The 13,160-nt window shown below is 39.2% G+C and overlaps 1 protein-coding gene across 1 annotated transcript in view; it reads left to right on the top strand.

Moving 5' to 3' along the window:
• LOC122764218 (receptor tyrosine-protein kinase erbB-4-like) overlaps positions 1-13,160 on the top strand; it is a 232,370-nt gene that overhangs the window by 176,664 nt on the left and 42,546 nt on the right. The window contains exons 14-18 of the mRNA XM_044018520.1: positions 2,394-2,487; positions 5,355-5,509; positions 6,995-7,039; positions 9,621-9,753; positions 12,145-12,267. Coding sequence (XP_043874455.1) covers positions 2,394-2,487; positions 5,355-5,509; positions 6,995-7,039; positions 9,621-9,753; positions 12,145-12,267 — 550 coding nt within the window. The remainder of the gene's footprint in view (positions 1-2,393; positions 2,488-5,354; positions 5,510-6,994; positions 7,040-9,620; positions 9,754-12,144; positions 12,268-13,160) is intronic.

Raw genomic sequence — 13,160 nt, forward strand, 5'->3', positions numbered from 1 at the left:
AGATCTAATCAAGGAAAAACAAAAACAAATCAACTGATTTCAGCCTGGAATTTTACACACCAATCTCTTCTTGGAAGATCTTATGCATAACCTTCTCACTTAAAGTTACAATAAAGCTGAAGAACAGCTAAAGGCTGCAGTGTTTGTCCTGTTTAGCAGGAAATTGATATTAAAATCACCATGATATTAAAAGTCAGAGGAACAATTTAGGACATTGTTGTACAACTCCTGATTCCGAAGGGACTCCAGCAGAGGGTGAAATTGATCAAGGTCTCTTTAATGCTCTCCACCGCACAATGAAAGGTGATGAGACCTGCTCGCCTGGTGATTTTTAAAATGAACATTTTAGACATTTGATCACGCAGAACTGTGAGAATGATGCCTTTAAATGCTAACTCGATAAGGTTTGGCAGCCACATTGGAGTGGAATGAAGGTGCTTATAGGGCAGGGGGGCTAGGCGTGTCACTGCGTGTCACAGTCACTGCTTGCGCACGGGGCCACGCCCTGCCTACCTGTCCACCTGCACGTCACCAGCACGACCACACACTGTACCATTCAGCACAGCCTGCATGACCACGACATGGAGTAAAAGGGACAAGTTTGAATGTTGATTATGTTTAAAATGCTACTAAAAATTAGATTTGTTTTCTTTTTTAACTTGGCAATGTTTAAAAGCCACTGACAAACTTAAAGTGACATGCAGTATTTATTAAGTTGTGCATTTACTTGTCTTTCATCTCTATTTGCGTTGCAATGATCGGTCATACAGCAGGAAAACACTCAAGGAGCTGAAATTGACTTCTGTCTCAAAAGTGTTTACAAAGTCAATGGATGATTATAGTTCAAAAATACTACACTGGCAATTATATTTGTTTGTGTGAACATTGTGCGTTCAGTCATCTGAAATGTGTTTGGAATTGGTGTGCGTGCATGTTTGTTGGGTTTTTAAATGTATTCTAATTTTTTTACTCCATGCTAATATGTTGATGCATCTTTTGTCACAGACAGACAGACAAAATACAGAGAAGCAGCACAAGCATCAGCGATATCTTCCACTGCAGCCTTCATTAATTCACCCAGCACACACCCAGACAAAGGCTTACCTCCCTTGCCTCCTGGAAGGTTTTCTGAAGGCTAGATGAAGCATAATTAATACTAATTTGATTTAGATCCCACTGGAACAGTGTTTTTTTTTCTTTCTTCTATTTCTGAGATGGAACATTCTGTTTCATTTTACTGACCAAGTGCCCAGAAGTCCTTCTCCTTGTCCTGTAGTGACAAAGGCAAAGTGCCAACACTCTTGCGTTATGGTCAATTTTAATGACTTTTGGAGGCCACTCTGGTGTTCTGCTATTATAAGGGGATTGTAGAAATTGAATAATGAGACTTTTTGAAAACATTGCACCCCTCACTGGTATTGAACCTCTTTCAAATGTGGCAACCCTGTGTGCGATGTCATCCAGAATTTCTGTGAACTAATGAACTACAATGTGTGTGTGTAGTGGTCGTAGTAGTCGTACTAGTCGTAGTAGGAGTAGTGGAAGGGTTAGGATTGGGTTTAGTTTGTGAGTGTCCTCACTAAGAATGCTGCACCAGAGAGTGTTAGTGTTAGGGGTTAGGGTCATGTGACATAACAACCTGTGTTTCCAGTAATTGTGAGAAACATTCTAATTGGATGAGCCAGACAGATTTATCCACCACTCGCGTCCATTAATCTTCTTTTCTCTCAAAATCAAACTCCTGAATTCACTGAGACTTTATTGATTGAAAATGTTCACTCACAAATTTCTTAAAATTGAATGATTAACACTTCCCTGCAATTCATGACAGAAAACATGAACCTATAATGAACTCCTGTCGTTTTTTTTCAAGTGTTGGTGCTTAATTACACATTCTTGTCAGTCACTGAAAACTTTCCCTGAAAACAGAATTTACTTATATTTTTTTAAATGCTGGATTTCTTAGTAAGCACACTATTTAAAATCATGAGTTGTTTTTTGAATGTCAAACATACATTGATACACAGTATGCACTACATTCCTCTTTTGTGGTATGGTATTATAGCTGTTGCTCACAAATTGTGGGTCCTCTTAACACCTGATAAATATAAAAACATGACACTAAAATGATTGTATAATGTATGTATATTGACATGTTGAAATAGTTTGATTTCATGTAACAAAGATTTTATATTTAGTTTAGTTTTTAGTTATTTAGTTTATATTAAGAGAATGTTTGTTATGCACCCACTTTATTATTTGATTTAGTGTCTCTGTTCTACAATGTTGTCTGAATGAATAATGTTTTGCTCCCCCATGTCTCTCACCCTGTTTCTCATTCTGTCCCCAACCCAACTTAATCCCTCTCTTCCCCACGTTCCTCCACCTTTCAGAGATATTAGAGAGTATGCCAATGGCTCTGTGTGTGTGGAGTGTGACGCCCAGTGTGAGCGAACCGACGATGACTCTTTGACCTGCCACGGTCCGGTAAGCTTGTTTCTATAGGCAACAATATTGACGCAGTCTGAAGCATTAGTTTCACTCACTGGTCTTCTTCATGTAGACAGCAGGGCTGTTGTTTGAGCTGATTGTGTACATTTGCATTCACCTAAGCGGAAAAGCCTTCTCAATGAAAAGCAGTACACGTGGTGGCATCATTCCAAGACTTTCATAATATGTGAATCAGTTACAATTTTTAAGTTTGTCTAAAAATTAAAATGCTTAAATTGTGTGTGTATTTTAGAGCTTGGGCTAAATATTTAAGTTTCCTTTTTTATATTGTGTTGTCTTTATGTTCTATTGTGTCGTCTCATGCTACAGAGTTTTTTCTAAACAAGTATGTTTGGATTGCTTTGTAATTGTAAGTCACATTTAGCTGCACTTCTGCAATACTATGTTAAAATGTACAGTATATACAGAGGCTTTAAGAATGTAGGCAATCTGATAAAAACGTTTTTTTTTCATTTTCACCAACTATCTAAACACACTTGAGCAAAAACTACTCATAATGTTTCAAATCGGAGTGAATTTGTGAAATTTGGAAATCCGTCACAGTTCAAAGTTCACTTGGCTCATTTTCATGAACAAAAAGAAAAGAAAAACGGTTTATTTTGTGACTGAAAAGTTATTGCTTTTATTCGCCATGGGTGCACCTGCAGCACAGATCTGTGCCGCATCAGCACTAAGGGTTAAAGTTGATACCTTTTCTCTTGCTGGCAGAATAATACTATCTGAGATCTTTACGTACATTTGTGTGTGAAGGTTCTCAGTCATCCAGGTTGTAGACTTCTTCTGTAGTTAGCTGTAGGCGACTGGACTTGCTAGAATTTAGTTGAAGATGTTACACCTCTCATCGAAGAGGCTTCTTCTGTTCTGACTATCTAGTGGCAAAAATCAGGTATTTAACCTCTGAGGCTGAAACCTGCCGAGACAATCGTTGAACAATTCATGGACATTTATATTGAATGTTGTTATAGCACATACTGTGTACCTGAATACAGTATAAACTAATATATATGAATATAATATAAATAAACCTAATATATGCTTAGAATCTTTAAAGACTACTGAAGATCTTTGTCATATTGTTAGAAGCTATTATTGATCCTAATGCCCACGATACTCTGTTTCTCTTTGTTTGAATATGAAAAGTTTTCTGTATCATTATTCAACATCTTGTAAATCCCTCCTGATATGCCTAATCCTGCACTGAAACGTGTTTTTATTTGGCTGCCTGTTAAGAATTGAGTATAAGCTCTCTGACACCATAAAGACTGGTGATCAGAAATGATTACACAGGCAGACTAATTTAAATGTAAGCTATAGTAGAGTACCGTGGCTGTGACATGGGAGATGGCAGCTCTTTCGGATGCAGAGTACCGCTGTTCCAAGCACTGTTTGTTTGTGCTGTCACATAAATTAGCTTGTTGATGTGCAGGAATTATTAGATAGAAATGCACACATGCATGCGCGCACACACACAAGCACACTCATAGGTAGACACTTAGAAAAGGTCAGGGCTCAACTCTATAGCCAGTGAGAGCAGTGAGACTTTCAATTTGCATAATTATACTGCAGTGTTGAATGTAAGAGGGGGAGAAGTATTCGTATACACACACTCACACGGAAGTTGCGCGCATGCACCCACATTACTTTAATCGTATAAACCTTCAGCCACTTGTCAAAGCATGGTTATCTGTCGTCAGTCTCACCTCTTTAACCTTGCCATTCCCTTTTTATTTTCTATTGAGAACAGTATGTGTGTGAATTTCTGTTCTCTCTTTACTCTCCATGTACTTCATTTGTTACTGTACAAAATACTTATCTGGCAATGTTTACATGTGTGCATGAACGTCCTTGTACTGTATGTGAGTGAAATGTTGTGGTTGCTGATTTGATTTCCATCCGCTGTGTTGCATACACTGTGTGTGTGTCAGTGAGATGTTCTATAAGCCTGGTGATGATACGGATCCTGTCTGGCAGAGCTTTTCGCCTCTTGTCTTCTCCTCCCCTGCCTCCTCCCTTACCTATATTAGCTCCATAAATCCTGTTCTAGGCGGATTGTTATGGTCATTGTGTGTGCTGTGAGCGATGGTTATTATCTGCCTGCTCCACTCGCACTGCTTTATGTGTCTTGTCTGCTCTCGTCCTCCTTCTCCTTCTTTTTTTGCTCTGTGTTTTTCGCCCTGTATCTCACTCTCTCGTATGACTCTCTCCTCTGCTCTGTTATGCTGCATCCATGTCCACTCTCTCTCGCCTCACTTTCCCTATTCAACTGTATTTATTTCACTTTTCCTGTCTCTTGTCCTACCTCTTTCATTTGTTGTTGGTTGCCTTGTGCTGTTTCTCCCCCTGCTCCAATGCTGCACAGAGTTAACTCCAACAATAACAACCTAAAAAGCTGCTAAAAAAGCTGCACAAGACACATCTCTCATGTAGCTATAAACCCACAAACCACTCTAGTTTATAAACGGAGGTGACTACATCTCAGCCCATTTTGAGTCACAACTTAAGACTGACAACTGTCACAGTTTTGATTGCAAGTTTGCCCAGAGAGAGACAGATTCAACAGTGAACACTGGAAATGTAGTCTCCACATCCACTAGTCATGGAGTCATGAAGAATCAGAATTGCTGGGAAGGTTTTATCATAAATGGTCTCTTGTTATGTCATATTATAACCTGAATCACCTTTTATCATTAGCTGGAATTATGCAGATAATAATAGAAATCAGGTAGCTTAAATGGCTAAATAAGTGGTGTATAAATAAGTTTAAGTGTTAATAAAATATGTTATTCAGGATTTAAAATTAGATGTTTCTACAAAACCCCTTTTCCTTCTCTCACTTCCTGTAGGGCCCAGAACATTGTGTAAAATGCGTTCATTTCAAGGACGGTCCCAACTGTGTGGAAAAGTGTCCTGATGGCCTCCAAGGTGCCAACAGCTTCATTTTCAAGTATGCCGAAACCAACAATGAATGCCATCCCTGCCACTCCAACTGCACGCAGGGGTAAGTGCAGTCAAGACTGGTTAGAGGGGGAGGTTGTCTTACAAAAACATCATTGTTTAATTCTGTAAAAGAAAAATGTATTACTCTAAATCGATGTGTTATTGGCATTATTTTACCAGACAAAACAAAAAAAAATCCACTTGATTTGATTCCGAGTTAGAGGATTTATGCGGGAAGCTATTTGAAAAAGTGTCCGACAGATAATTACTTGTGTAACTTATACACAAATTGAATCTAACAAAGTCAAACATCTGTAACATTAAATGATGATCTTATGTATTGCACAGGAGGGGTGAGATGAATAAAAGATAAATAAAAAGGTGACTTATGAGAGAGGAGAAGAGAAAAGGTTGCAAGTTAGCAGAGTTAGTGAAGTACCGCGCCACTCTCCAATGCTCACTAGCCAGCGATCTCTCAGGGTAATATTCTACAAGGGTTGGTGAGACATCATTTTGTATTTAACTCCTGTGGGAGTTTATGTCACCCCCTTGAATGTTATTCCTCCTCCTCTGAGTGACAGCTTCCAGCTCGCCTGAGCATAACAATGTAGCTGTAAATGAAAAACACCAGGCTGACACTTTGTCACAAGTAAAGCTTCATAAGCAGGTCTGCCTCTCAAAAACACAGGCTGAGGGAGGGCGAGGAAAAGCGGAGAGACAATGATAGAGAGGGAAACGGACAGAATCACAATGAAACCAATATTCCCGTCTTCTAAACATGCTGAAGACCCACCAAGTCTGTCAGTCCTGTAATACTGTGCCAGTGGTGCATACTCTGTGTGAAAGATTCACAGCTTTTTATTCAAAGGTATAGCTTTTTAAATTGTCACTCTGAAACTGAGCAAAGAATGAAGCTGAAAAAGACGTAGAAAGGGTTTTAGTTCAGGACTCGATTGATTTTTTTCACATTTGCCCACAGACGTCTCCATTTGGGATGTCTGTGGGCAAACGTGAAAAAAATCAATTGTATTTCTTTATGTCTTTTATATCAAGTTTATGAGATACGGAAAATAGAAGAGAGAATGTGATTTTTTTTGTCTCCCATGTTATCAGCTGCTGTGTCCGAAGCCACTTTTTCATTTTAATAGTGAGGGGGGGGAAAAAGATTGGTTCAAAAGGGTTGTGCTTGGATAATTGTGGGTCTGCTTGTGGCGTAATACCTTGATGGTTCGGTGGATTAGGCAGATAGTAAGAGAGAAAGCTTCTCTGCGGAGGAAATGGTTCTGCAATTGCTCAAAATGAAAGTGTGCATACAGACCATCTGTGTGCGTGCTGCGCAGGTGTAAATTGTTATCTTGTGTAAAAGGCAACTGTAATCGATTGTTTTTCTGTCCGACACAGCCACAAACACCGGCCATTGCTGTCAAACGATTTTGACTCTGACTGTTAGTGAATGTTTCGCTTGAATCACTTAAGCGAGGTCTCATTATTTTCATAAGCTGCATGAAAATGTTTAACTTGTGCTCAACCTATGTTCTTTACCTAGGTGCATTGGACCAAGACTACAGGACTGTATCGGCTGGATGGACAGGTAGACATGTTTTTTTTCAATAGTGAGCTTTAAGGTGCCCCCCAAAAATTCTGTGAAAGCCTCTCTGTGCATGTGAGAGAAAGACAGAGTGTGTGTGTGTGTGTGTGTGTGTGGGTGTGGGTGTGTGTGTGTGTGTGTGTGTGTGTGTGTGTGGTGTGGGTGTGGTGTGTGTGTGTGTGTGTGTGTGTGTGTGTGTGTGTGTGTGTGCGTGCGTGCGTGTGCGTGTGTGTGCGCACGCAAGCAATTTGCCTGGTGCTTGATAAATTGGTAGTGCTTTAGCTTTTGTTCTGAGGCTCTGGGGGAGAAAGGCGAACAAAATGCCGCTAACAGTTTACTGCAAATGGATTCAAGGTTTCACAAGAGAAACAGTTTGGTATCAGGTGGCACTGAGAATTGTGTCTCAGAGAGATGATTGCAAAAAAAAAAAAAAAAACAACCTAAGAACAAATAAAGGCTGATAAGCAGAGTGAGCATTCCACATATCTTAACGCAGTATTTACTCTGTATACTGATTCTTGAGTCCAGATTGTAAAAAAAAGTATATAGGATACCTTAAAATCTCTACCCTTTTTTCCTCCCTGAATCATTTTGGGACACTGACAACGGGATTAACGATGGAAATTGAGGAAATATACATAATTATCAGCTGACAAGATCAAGATGACCACAGCTGTAGATGCCATTCAGCTAATCCAGGTTTAGCTGCCTGCTCAGGTGTCAAACATCTTATTAATCCTTTACCTACTGGATGTATTGACTTCTGAAAATAAATGCAAGAAACAGATGATTACACTAATCCTTCAAAGGCCATTGTTCTGCTGGCTTGAATATGTAGTTTGTACATGTCTAATTGATCTGATTTATGCGGTTTCTGTCACTTACTCGTGCAGTATTTGATCTGATAAAAGAGACAAGCAATACTTCTATCGTGTTCCATTGTGCACTTTCTTTACATCTAGTTCAGCGGTTTGTTGTCGCTTGCGTTCCCTATTGGTTCCATGTTTTTTTTAAAACACTGATGTTACTGTAATTGGGGAGAAATGTTGCATTTAATGTGATCAAATGCATCACTGACCTGTGGCTTTCTGGGTGATATTTGAAGTGTGCAATATGTCTTGGGAATTTAAAGTTTCATGTGATCAGTCAGGAGACCTGTTAATGTCAGTTGGAAAAACTAAGTAAGTGAAGCATGCAGGGAGAATTGGATAATGTACAGTGAATCTTGGTGCTCAAATTACGTTTAGTCATGCATCAAATCCTTTGTGGCCATTACTGCTCGTGTATTCTATGAGGCTATTTTTAGCTTGACTATGTCCTTGAACATTGGCCATCAGTGATGAGTATGAAACGTTAACATATATTCATTCAAATACAAAAATCAAATTACCATTGGTTGATTTAATCTTTGGAATGGATCTAATTGCCACTCTGGAAACGTATTTGACAGAAGCTTTAAAAGAAGAAGAGCCATTTGATGTAGTTTAAAACAAAATGATGTGTGATTTGTGTCCGTCACTGGCTATTAGTCACAATGAAATACAAGAAAACTATACACACGTAAGGTGCATCATAAAGTTATTACAACACATATATAAATAGGTGGAATATAGGGGAAAAATGTCATTGATAATATGTCACTACTTTGTCACTACATTTTATTTTGTCATAAAAACAAATATAATATGTCTCCCTTTTGATAGCAGCTCTATAATTCCTTATGTATTCACATTTAAACTGTGTTTGCACAAAAAAACTGTGTAAATGTACTATAATTGTTAAATAATTACTGATTTGTTTAAACGTCTTTTGTCACAGCTGGCTTCATATATGCTACTTCGTCAACAATGAGTGGTTAATTAATTATGTTTTGTCAGATTACATAATAATCCTTACAATTACAAACTGACATTTAAGGGACAATAGAATGGTTTGACCTTCTCAACAAGTGCCCAGTGAGAAGTAAAGATGAGTATGTTAGGAACAAGCTGAACATTTTAGAATTACGTTCTCTGGTAAAGAATCAGTGTAATGATGACATTTGATAATTACTGATACATGGTTGATTACTTTAGTTCCCCATGATTTTCTCCTGATGGCAAATAAGAGAAATCAGGGAGATACAGAGTTATAAACGGGTAATAAACAAGTCCAAATAACAGCAATTTTTTTCTACTGATATAGAGCACAACCTGAAAACATTTTGACCAAATTAGGTTCTTTCAATGTGGTGTGGAAGCATCTGCTTATTTGGAGAGTATATCAGAAACTTAGTTTGAATCTTGATTTCAAATGACAGCGTCAGTGTGATGCCGAGAATTCACTTTGATGGTAATTTCCATGTTTTTGATCTCAGCCTTGGTTTTAGTGAGAGGGCATGGAGGGATATTTGTTACCAGATGAAGATCAGTGCAAATTCAGATTAAAAGATTTTTTTTTAGGATCATCCACATAGACATAAACTTGTTTTTGTGTGGCCACATGAGACTTTCAGGAAGATGTGACCTTCTATCCATTTCTGTCCCTTCTGTCTTCCGTCAGTTACAAATTACCTCCTAAGCCCCTTCTTCTTTCTTGTCTTCAGAACCCCTCTGATCGCAGCAGGGGTGATCGGTGGCCTCTTCATGGTGGTGATTATGGCGCTGAGCGTAGCAGTGTCTCTGCGCCGGAAGAACATAAAGAAGAAGAGAGCCCTCCGTCGCTTTCTGGAAACAGAGGTGAGCGGAGTAGTGGATAGAAAAATGGATTGGAAAAAAAGCAACATCACGCTAAATGGTGTGTGTTGGCAGTAGACTGAACAGACATACAGTAGATGACTTTACTTTGTGCAAGCACCGTGTCGAGCTTTGATATTGTTTCTTACTGACCAAATGTCTTTGTCATACGGTAAGGGAATTGTAAGCATACTGACACACAAGAGCTGCCATAAATGACAGGAGAATGGGTGAAATGTACTGCTCTATGAAATCACAAAAGAATAGGTACAAAACAAAAAAGGCAGCAGAATTTCGGAAATTATCTCTGACAGATTTTACACATGATTTTCCCTAGGATCACTATTCCATTACTTTTAGAGGAAAACCCGATCAAAATATGGGACATGTCTGTTGATGTTTGCCTTAATTAGTTTGACTTTATTGTTTGTCTGTAGATTTGTCACCTCAGATGCTTGGATGTGTTTGTGGTGTCGCTGTGTGTCGCTGCGACTGTGTGCACATGCTGCACAAAACAAGTCAGGCCCAAAAGAGGGAGAATACAAAATGAGTTTTGCAGATGGTGACTGCATGTGGAGGTAGAGAAAGTGTCCAGAGTGGAGGCTCAGGTGTTGACTTAACTCTGGTGTACTGGAGAGGACATGTGTGCTGGGAAGTGATAGGGGGACCGGAACATGAGAGGAGAAAAATGTCCTCTTTCTTTGTGTTAAAATGAGAAGAGTGCATCATGTAATGCACTTATGTGCCCATAAGTATAAGGTTTGCTTTCGCTTTCTGTCTGTTCGGAGCACACAAGCATGTGTGAAGTGTCTGACAGCTTCTATAATGAAATAATAGCACTGATGGGGCTCATTATTACATTTTCTGCCACTGTTGGTTACATAGTCTTTCAGACAAAATACGTGTGGCTTGTGGCTACACTAATGCTTAATATTTAGTTATGAAAGCATTCTTGTACCACATTATGTATGTATATACAGTACATCTATCTATCTAGTCTGAAAAACATTTGCATTGGCTGTAATCTCAAGAAAACCGTTTGTCATTTACCAACTTTCTTTTTATATATATTTTTTCGTTTTGTTTTTTTTCTCTCGTTCTGCCGGTATCTTTCGTATACGTTCGATAAGTGTCTGTGCTTTGGTAAAACCATAAACAAATAGTGTGTGCATATATAGTTGTTTTTTTTGCTCTGGCTTCAGCACTGGTTTGTACAGTGGAAGAGTGGACAGCTCCAGTGAGTTGCAGTTTCAGAACTCCTTACATCGGACAGCTCCCCTGCACTGTGGAAAAGCATACTGAAGAGTATATGTGTATGGATGGGTACTTTTTTTTAAGGCAGTTGTATTGTCTTGCCATTTGTTTGTTTATATGGTGTGTGGCCCCCCCCATCCATCTTGTTGCCAGCCTGCAGAAGCTGATTTGTTATTCCATTTACAAATTTGACGACTGAGTTTTGTTTTTTTTAATCAGTGGCTAAGCCAGAGGGACAGAAGTTGCCGACCACAGCTAGGCTGATTTACAAGCTCTCCATCCTCCCTCTCTAATCTTCGTCTCTTTTTGTAATTCTTGTTATATTGCTCCCTCGCTTATTCTTTTGCATCCTCTGACTAATTCAGTTGCTCACTTCTCCGTTGCTGCCTTGTTGTTGTTTTTTTGCCACTATTCCTCTCTCACTGCACATCTCCATTCCGCACTCCCTCTTTCCCTCCCTACCCACATAACCTTTTTCTCTCAATAGGTATTTCATTTGTTCATTCCTCCACTTGAGCAGTAATGAGACAACAAAAGTGTCAAATCCTTTTCAAGCGCCACAATTATCCACATCCCCTGCCTCTTTCTCTCACTCTTCATCTACCTCTCCCTTCTTCTCACATATTAAATCTCTCACTCATGATACAAAAATGAATTGGCACTCCAGAGTTCACATTTGTCTTGATGGAAAATGTAATTTATGAAACACTTCTTTTGCAGTTTGAAGTAACAGTAATGGTTGTTTCCTTGAGATAAAGGAGTTGCACAGCATGAATTCTTGGAAATGAGGTCACATTTTGAGAAACAGATTTTTTTTCTGTGAAAGTGCTGATCGGGCAATTAAAAAACAAACAAAAATAGATTTTTACACCAAATGTTTTCGTTTAAGCTAAGTGAAGTACATAGATTAGCCAGTCCACCTGCACATCAAGTGTTTTGTGTTACCATGATGTCACTGCTTGACAACAGGAGGACCTATTTCTTAATATTTAAATTACATTATGACTTGACGGTTGTGATGTATAGAAGAGTGGGACTGTGGGAGAAAATAATGTATGTCATTTTTGGAAATTTCTGCGTTAGGATTTGCATAAGAGAAACCTCTTATTGAATGCCTCCTTTTGTACTATGTGTTTTCAGCTGGTGGAACCTTTAACACCCAGTGGAACAGCACCCAACCAAGCTCAGCTTCGAATCCTGAAAGAGACAGAACTCAAAAGGGTCAAGATCCTCGGGTCTGGCGCATTTGGGACTGTTTACAAGGTAAATGCAAACACACACATACATTAAATAATAATGCTACATGTGCTTTCATTTGATAGCAAATAATCAAATACACTATGATCCGAAACTTGGGATCACAAAGTAAGATCATGAAAAATCACAGATTGCAAGACAATGACTGGATGTGAACGAGAAGGCTGGTGGCAAGGGATGAAAAGAATAAGTAATGGGAGAGGCTGAGACCTCTGGGGTTGCACTGAAATGAGAGGGAGCTGAGGTCACCACTGGCATGATGATGACTTGGGGAGTGGTAGGAGGAACAGGAGTGAAATTAGAAAGAACAAACTCTCTCTCATATTGACATTGTCTTTGGACATTTGCATCCATTGATTCCCATTATAGCACATTTCCAGATCAGAGGCATACGGCAAACATACGTGATGTGCAGATGTCCCCTTTCAACACAAAAGGAAAATAGAGTCTCATGGGTGAGTTCTAGGAGTCATCGCTTCCCTGCTGGTCACAGGTCATTGCAGTAAATAATTCTCCACTGGATTCTTTCACAGTGGAGTAACGGTGGTGTGATGCTGAGATCCCTCAGGGCAGTCAGCTGCGAATTTCAGATGCTTCACCACATGTTCTTATTATTCCAGGCACAATCCAGAGGTCATGGCTAATGAGGCTCAGAACTCAGATTGACATGTAAATTGAGTGTTTAGCGGTGCAGGTTTCCTCACTTTCCCTAAAATATTAAATACTGTCATTGCTACACTTAAAGGTTGAGAGTCTTTGCCCATTAGTGGTAGTGAAAAATTTTGATGAGCAGGTCATTGTACAATCACACAGGTGAAGCAAGTATAGAGCATGTCAAAAGGGACACACAGGGACAGGTCATATTATAGCTAGAGTTTGCTTAGAAATTGCCCCCGATC

The sequence above is a fragment of the Solea senegalensis genome, linkage group LG2, assembly GCF_019176455.1.
Source record: "Solea senegalensis isolate Sse05_10M linkage group LG2, IFAPA_SoseM_1, whole genome shotgun sequence".
In the NCBI taxonomy this organism is placed as follows: domain Eukaryota; kingdom Metazoa; phylum Chordata; class Actinopteri; order Pleuronectiformes; family Soleidae; genus Solea; species Solea senegalensis.